At 38.4% G+C, this 7,757-nt stretch overlaps 1 protein-coding gene across 1 annotated transcript; it reads right to left on the reverse strand.

Annotated features, from left to right (window-relative positions):
- Positions 1 to 2,302: 2,302 nt before the first annotated feature.
- Positions 2,303 to 6,065, reverse strand: cyp1d1 (cytochrome P450, family 1, subfamily D, polypeptide 1). Its single transcript, XM_085368041.1, has 7 exons — positions 5,766 to 6,065; positions 5,069 to 5,674; positions 4,305 to 4,428; positions 4,105 to 4,194; positions 2,881 to 3,004; positions 2,699 to 2,785; positions 2,303 to 2,585 (listed from the first exon to the last, which is right to left on the reverse strand). The coding sequence occupies exons 1-7, from the start codon at positions 6,054 to 6,056 to the stop codon at positions 2,303 to 2,305; spliced, it is 1,605 nt and encodes a 534-aa protein (XP_085224167.1). The 5' UTR covers positions 6,057 to 6,065.
- Positions 6,066 to 7,757: the final 1,692 nt, after the last annotated feature.

Consider the following 7,757-nt stretch of genomic DNA (forward strand, 5'->3'; position numbering starts at 1 on the left):
ACAGGTGCCAAGGACCACCAGCTGAAGGTCTGCTCCTATCTTGTTTCATGGGTCAGTGAGTGGTTGAAAGATTTGTCATGACTTCTTTAAATTCTTCCATGTTCTCCTCTGTGCAGGAGGCAAACTCCATTAACAAGTCTTTGAGTGCACTGGGTGATGTGATCTCAGCTTTATCTGCTGAACTGCCCCATGTGCCATACAGGAATAGCAAGCTAACACAGGTAATAAATTAAAAAGGCAGTATTCTAGTTTTTCAATTCTGAACTCCAACGTAGACAAGCAGTTCAACCAAAATGTGTTTCATCTCTCTCAGGTGATGCAAGACTCTTTGGGTGGAAATGCTAAAACTCTGATGATCGTCAACACCTCTCCTACAGAATACAATCTTGACGAGACGCTCACATCTCTTATGTAACAGAGAGAGAAAAAAACAGTGTTTTATTGTATTTTAGCACTAAAAAACTCAACAGAATAACACTTGAACTCTCTGAACTTTGCAGTTATGCAACAAGAGTGAAGGCCATAACCAACAACGCTCAGAGAAATGTGGAAAGCAAAGAGATTGCCCAGCTGAAAGAGGTGCATGCCACTTTCACAGTCAGCTATTCAAATATGTACATTTCTATTTAGAATTAAACCATAAAATAATGTGAATGTATTTTTTTCCAGGTGATCATGAAACTGAGATCTGGGCAGAGCGTGGAAGAGGAAGATGTTTGAACCGTTCTGCGTCGTAATAGTGAATAAAGTTATGAGTAAAGATTGTTAGAGATGTTCACATATTAATTTAGCCATAATTAGTTGGACAGACATCACAGTGCAGTTACTGACAGTTGCTGTGAGGATTGCGTGTGGTTTCTTAATGAATGTATAGAAACGGGCCCCCACAATAAAAGGCTCCATGTGTAAATGAAGATGTGAATAGAAATCAGTAGGTCATTCAGTTTGCACGTGTTTGTGTGTGGCCAGTGAGTTCAGTGGCTGTGAATAGACATGCAATAGCACGCAATGTTACACTGTTGTTGACAAGAGTTATACCGATGAGTTTGTAAAATTAAAGCTTTAGTTCAAAGGTCAGGGGAATTGTAGGAAATGTTAAAATCTGTTAATGTATCAAAGAAAATTTGTCCACTTGTACACAAAAATCTACGGAATATAAAAATACGGCACTGTGACACAGATCTCGTGACGAAAACAATATTTATTATTTAATATGTATCCTTAGTTAATATTTATTATTAAAATAATCTATTAAAAAATTAAAATAGGGTTAAAATGCTTGCATTCTACTTTACTTAATACATTTCCATAGCTTGGTTTTCTGTACTTAACATATCTATCTAGGTAGATAAGATTGTTTTTTTCGTTTTTGTGTTTTGGAGGCACCCTTCTGAGCTAGTCCTCCCCTACTCACTTCAGAGTCAGCCTCACTGCCATCATCATCCATGAGTCACTCAGAACAGTGTGAAGGTACAGACAGAAAGCCAGTAAACATTACCACACAAGCACAGGCACATTATTGTTTTCAGATTGCATGTTTTATACAAAGCCACTGTCTGCAGCTGTTTTATGTGACTCAGTTTTACTCTTTCTATAATTACTATAGAAAGAGGCTAACTGTAGGCTGTATATGCTTTAAAAAAAAACAATTTCCAACATCAGCTCTACTTTTTCTTTCAAAAATAGTCCAAAAGTTAACATTTTATGCATACATTATAAACAATAACTGCCTTAAACCTAGTGGTATTAGTGCTTTGAGATAATTTGAATATTTGTTAGTATGTTTGTAGTTTATATAGCACACTTTTTTTATGTGATATTATTTTACCTCAACATGACGTATAGAGGTCAGGTATTTACAATAAGAATAAGTTATTCAACTTGTAATATTCAGGTGAAACAGTTCATTAAGAGCTATCAGCTGAAGTCTGTCCTTCATAGTTTCCAAAAGAAGGCACTCATCAAATGTTCACAAACAAAAGTTTAACAACAGCTAAAAGTGTCTATTCTATTTCTATTTACAAAACTATTAATGAAGTCATTGTGGCTTACCCTGCTGCCAGTGACACTCATCCTCATTCCTCCGTTTTAAACTGTGACCAGTCACTTAAGATACTAATGTAGCAGGCAGATGGACTGAATGCTGTAAAATGACCTCATGTTCGCTTTGTGTATATTTATCTTTGTGTCTGTGCTTTGACCACATTTGCCAAACTGAGCACAAAATAGTAATAACTACAATTAATTTCCACTGTGACATTCCAAAACATCCGAAAGATCATCATTTGAGTTTTCAGACGGTCTAAAATCTCTGGGAAATGGTAATCCTATATGGACGTGGTTTCATAGTTAGACCAAAATCAGTGCTGAGATCCAGCTCCTGCCCTGGAACATTTTCAATACGTAGCCCATGAAGAAGCGTGGTAAGAAACACAAACATCTCCAAACGTGCAAATTCATCGCCAAGACAGCGTCTTTTTCCCATGCCGAAGATCTGGACTTTCTCTGTCAGCTCTTTGTTCAGGAGTCCACATGGATTCAAGAAACGCTGTGGACGAAATGTCTCAGGATCGCCCCAAAGATCACTGGGAAAGAATGAACATTTTAACAAATAAACAAAAATGTTAAAAAAAATCCATAGTCTTAAAAGATAAAAAGAACGAGACAAAGTAGATTTTTACTGCTTTCGGCTACTCACGTATCATGGTTGACTTGATATTGATTAATGAAGACGCATGTGTCTTTGGGAATGAAATACCCATTAAATGTGATGTCTCTCGTGGTGCTGGAGAGGAAAAATATAATCAGAGGAAAGTGATAAAAAAAACAATCTACATGCTGAAAAAACAAATTTACTGCTGTCAAAACTTTAGGTCTTACCAGTGTGGTATGGTAAAAGGGACATATGAAGCATGACGAAACACTTCATATATGAAGGCCTCTGTGAAAGGCATCTTGGCTTTGTTGGAAAACCTGGGCAGCTGGAGTTTGCCGATATGCTCATCTTAAAAAAATAATGATAAATAATAAAACATAATCTGTATCTCATCTTTTGGGTCTAAAAAAATGTGACATAAGTTGTGATAAACTTGCAATTTTGTTAACGTTATTTACATTTTTATTTTCATTTTTATTCTTGTATTCTAATAATATGTCTTTTTTTTTTTTTTTTTTAATTTAAACTTAACATAAACTGATTTCCAGGCTGTGGTTTGCTTTCTTTCAGTTTGTAAAAACTTTATGCACATGTGCATCATAAAAAATTACAATTTAAAATATGCTGATCCTTTAGATTACTTTACAAATATTGCTCCACTAATAAGGCTTTCGGTACTGTAAACAACAGAATTAAAGCCTCTTAATTAAATGAAATGTAAGAGATGAAAAAGGGAATAATGTCAGACTATGTCTGTTCACTGCCTTGCGTGTCAGCGCCTTTGTGTCTCCGGGGAACCCTCTAACCCCTCTCCTGTTCTGATTCATCCTGCCTCCTCTTAGTTCTCTCTGTCACTCTCTCTCTCGCTTCATCTCGCCCTCTGTGAAAATACAACGTGCCTCAGAACAGACAGCACCAGTTCTCTGAGCCCACTTCAAAAAGCGTCAGCAAATTGGACTGATCTTTTGTGAGTTTCTCTGGTCTGATTCTGTCTCTCCAAAAAGCGTGCTCGGTTGGCCGTTGTTCAGTCTTTTTAATAAGGATTCTCCCTGATACTGCAGACATCACAGACGGCTGCATGCTCATGTATGGCCTGTGCATAGCTGCTAATGAGAGGTGCATTTCCACCCGTTTCTTGTAAACTGTGTGAATCCCATTTGTGGTGAATATTTTAATAGATAAGAACTACATTTACTACTGACTTATGCTCATCAGTGATGTGGGACTTAAAACGATTAAGGAGCAACCTCCTATTTTTGGTCTATGAGAAACAGAATGATTATGAGTCCGTCATCAGAGCAGGAACAAGAGAGGACTTTCCTATTTAGCATACCCTGAATTCTCTGTAAGCCGTGTATTTACCAGTTTCTAACAATGGGTGACTTTGGTGAAGAGCCGAGCACACTGTACAGCATATGAGTTTGTTTTATTGGAGCATAAGGCATCACCTATTTCCTGGTTTATTTTATCCTGGATGTCAGGAAACTTGATGAGGTACAACAGGCTCCACTGCAAACCAGCGATGATGGTGTCGAATCCTTTGGAAAACCACAAAAAAGGGGGAAAATTCATTATCACCATTAGGATTTATTACTGGCATAATACAAGCGTAAAAGCATCATAATGTGAAATTTGTAGTTTGCCTAACCTGCTCCAAAGATGTCTATGACAGTGTGAATGATCTGGTCGTTAGAGAGCATCGAAGTATCCTTGCTTTCTTCTCTTTCTTCACAAAGTGCAATTAGAGCGTCTGTAATGTCCCGGATACAGTTCTGCGAACACAGATAACTTTACTCCTTCCAACATCAAGCAGCTGTCACTGCTCAAATATAAAGTTATCTACTTTAACTGCCAGCTTGCTTTAAACCTTAAAAGTAATTAGGGAAGGGACAGTAATCAATTGTGGTAAGACGCGTGTCTTCCAGTAGAGTTGCTAATTCCTAATTAGAGTGCGTGCGAACATTTTAGCCATCTCTGCACAAGTTCCATCACATGGAACTTGTTAGTTATTTTTTTGGCTACAGTTACGATCATAGCTACCAATGTATGAGTTCAATGTCATATTAAAGAGCCGGGATGCAAATTAGTGGCACAGATCTAAAGAAAACAACACCAATAGACACATTATTTACAACATAAGGCTGTGGCGACATCTATTAAAGGTCACTGTGCAAAAGATCAGTTAAAGTTAAGATAATATAAAAAAAATATAAATAAAATGCAATATTCACAAATCATTAAGAAGCCTAGTTGCTGATTATTATGAAACTGAAGTTTATGTCAGTAAGTCATGTGCAAAAATGAAATAAATAGAACTTAAGCAAACAGTGATTATATGGCATAGATTGTACTGTCATTTTCCCCCATTTAAACTAAATTCTTGCCTACATGTAAGTCTGCATACTTAATTACCTTATCAAAGGTGTCAATGTGTTCCTCAATGTTCCGCTCCATGAATCTGTTCATCCTGCGAACGTACTGGACTATCTTTCTCAGAGATGGACTCGGAAAGTAGCGAAACACAGGGAAAAAATCAGCCAGGTTCCCCGCTGCAAAGAGCTTCAGGACCTCGTTGTTGACATCAACAATAGTGAGAAACTCCTTATCACTGTAGTCATACCGTTTCCCAAAACAAAGCGCACAAATGACATTTGCCACTGAGGTTACCAAGGTCGTTGCTGGGTCTATACCCTCTGTTTCTTCTTTTGCAGCTTTTTCTCGAATCACCTGCACCATCCCTGCAGCCTCTGCACATATGTGCTCCTCTAAGAGGCAGGTGGCACCAAAACCCCTTGGCTCAGCCTGGGAGAAAGACCTGAGGGCATTCTTACACAGCTTCTTATGGAGCAGCCACACAGGTCCGTAGTTCTCATTGAAAGTCATGCTGGTCCCATTGGCTATAGCAGAGAAGATGAAAAGGTTAGGTCGCCCCGCAAAAGCTTCCCCGTGTCGAACCAGAGCCTGCCTGATGGTGTTGTACCCACTCAGAACGACAACAGTCAAAGAGCCAAGGCGGAGCTGGATTCATGACACAAACAAATAAATTAACTCATGCTCACTCTGTTGATCTGAAACTAATAATACAAAAACTATATATAACTATATGTACCTTGAAGATGTCTCCATACTGAAGCCTCAACCCAGTTAGAGAGAGATGAATCTGATCCCCGACCTGGAGCAGATTCCCGACAAGGGGCCACGGTTTGGGGCCAGGAGGTGGGGGATATTTTGTGTGGTCCAGCTGGGAGTCAAGATGGAAGTGGAAGAAGGATCTCTTACTCTTTTGACCCCAGATAACCATCAGGAGGAGGGTTAAAAGACAGAGTGCAACAGTTACACTAGATAGAGAGCCAAAAGAGTTCTCCTTGATTGGCAGAATCCCAAACAGCAGCGGCCTCATGTTGCAAGTAGAAATACTGAGAGATAAGAGAGAGAAAGTTGAAAGTGAAGAAACAAAAAAAACAGATTTATCCTTGAAAGGGAGAAAACAGATCAGATCCTCGTTAAAAGAAAAGAAAATGTGCCTCATACTGTGTCCTGTAAAAACCAAACAAGGAAAGAATATTAAAAAATAAAGAAATGATAAGAAAGCCATACAGTAAGATAAACTCACCATACAGGGCCCTCGGAAACTTGGCGGAGAAAAAAATTTCCAACTCAATTTAGACAGCAAAGAGCAGACACCAAAATATTAGGTAGTCAGAGGTTTGAGGTCTGACCCTTGGGAACTTGTGATGAGAGTGGCTTGCATTACGGGATGTCCCATGCAGCAACAGCAGCCAGCCAACTCCAAATGGCTTCCAGAAGTCTAGCCCTCCCCACTCACTGCCACACCATCATACAGGCGCTTCAGCCTTCAATCCAGTCAGTCCCCATACAGTCCAGTGTAAAAATGTTAACTTTATATCATTAAAAAGCTTGTTTACAGTCTAGTGCAAAAAAATGGTTTGGCCCTCTATGGATAGTTTCCCCCTTCATAATAATTATCCACTGTGTACTCAAGCCATAGTGGATACGCTATGGCTTAACGTTATAGACATAAGTGACAGATTTCCCAACACAGGAAGCTGCAGCTAGTCGCTACATGCCAGTCCTAATCTCTGCTAATTTGAATCACTGAAATGGACCACATGTTTGAGCTGCCAGTTTCTTTTCAACGATTTTGATTTAAAGTAGTCCATAGCACACAATAAATACCGGATATGTGGGTCTCTGTATTTATTCAGCCTGCTAAGTTTGCTGATAACACCAATTCCTGGTTAAATTCCCTCTAAATGTTGAGGAAAGCCACTTCAGTGTTCCCTTTATCACTTTCTCTCACATAGGATACACTGGACCATCATTTCTTGTCTCACGATATAAAGAAAAAAAGCAGCCGACCATTAACAAAAACAAATGACGAACACAACTGACGACAAGTGACGTCAGTCATCAGAAACTACTGCTTTTCCATCTTTGCCATAATTTTGTATGTTTTAACCTTTTAAAATGCGTTAAACTAATGGCTGATGCCTAAACACAACACTGCTTTATTCAAATATACTTTTTATGAAGCTGTAAAACAATTTGCAACTTTGGGAAAGCGCCTTAGAAAAGGGTGTTCATATTTAAGTAGATTTCATAATTCAGTTCAAAACAATTTCTTTTTTTTTATATATATATATTAGGGGTGCAACGATACACAAAATTCACGGTTCGGTTCGGTTCGATACTTTGGTGTCACGGTTCGATATTTTTTCGATACAAAAAAATGTTCATGCATTTTTAATTTGTCATTTATTAAAATTATAAATATATATTTTAACTCAAAAGTACAGTTTTTAAATTTAACCCTCACCCTTGTGCGTGTTTTTTATTTTGACAGCGAATGCGCACCTGCGGACCACTTATGTGCAGCCCTGGTTATTTAGCTCGTCATATTGCAGCCACAGAAATTCTTTTGTCCATGAAACCATAAAGCTGCACTTTCTTTTTGCCTTATAGTCTGATTTGTCATAACTTCTCCGTTTTGTGGTAAGCTTTTCTTTGGCTGTCACTTCTTCACCCTGACCTGTCTTATTTGGCTCAGCAGAACTGAAATGCTTTTACACACGGACTCACA

Source organism: Diplotaxodon limnothrissa, linkage group LG12 (genome assembly GCF_057381915.1).
Source record: "Diplotaxodon limnothrissa isolate DT_005_m linkage group LG12, D_limnothrissa_male_GT1.1, whole genome shotgun sequence".
Classification (NCBI taxonomy): domain Eukaryota; kingdom Metazoa; phylum Chordata; class Actinopteri; order Cichliformes; family Cichlidae; genus Diplotaxodon; species Diplotaxodon limnothrissa.

Coding starts and splice junctions, on each gene's coding strand:
- cyp1d1 (XM_085368041.1), bottom strand. CDS start 6,056: ATGAGGCCGCTGCTGTTTGGGATTCTGCCAATCAAGGAGAACTCTTTT. Junction 5,675..5,765: donor AGTATGGAGACATCTTCAAG/GTACATATAGTT, acceptor TCATGAATCCAG/CTCCGCCTTGGCTCTTTGAC. Junction 2,786..2,880: donor CCTTTTACCATACCACACTG/GTAAGACCTAAA, acceptor TTTCCTCTCCAG/CACCACGAGAGACATCACAT.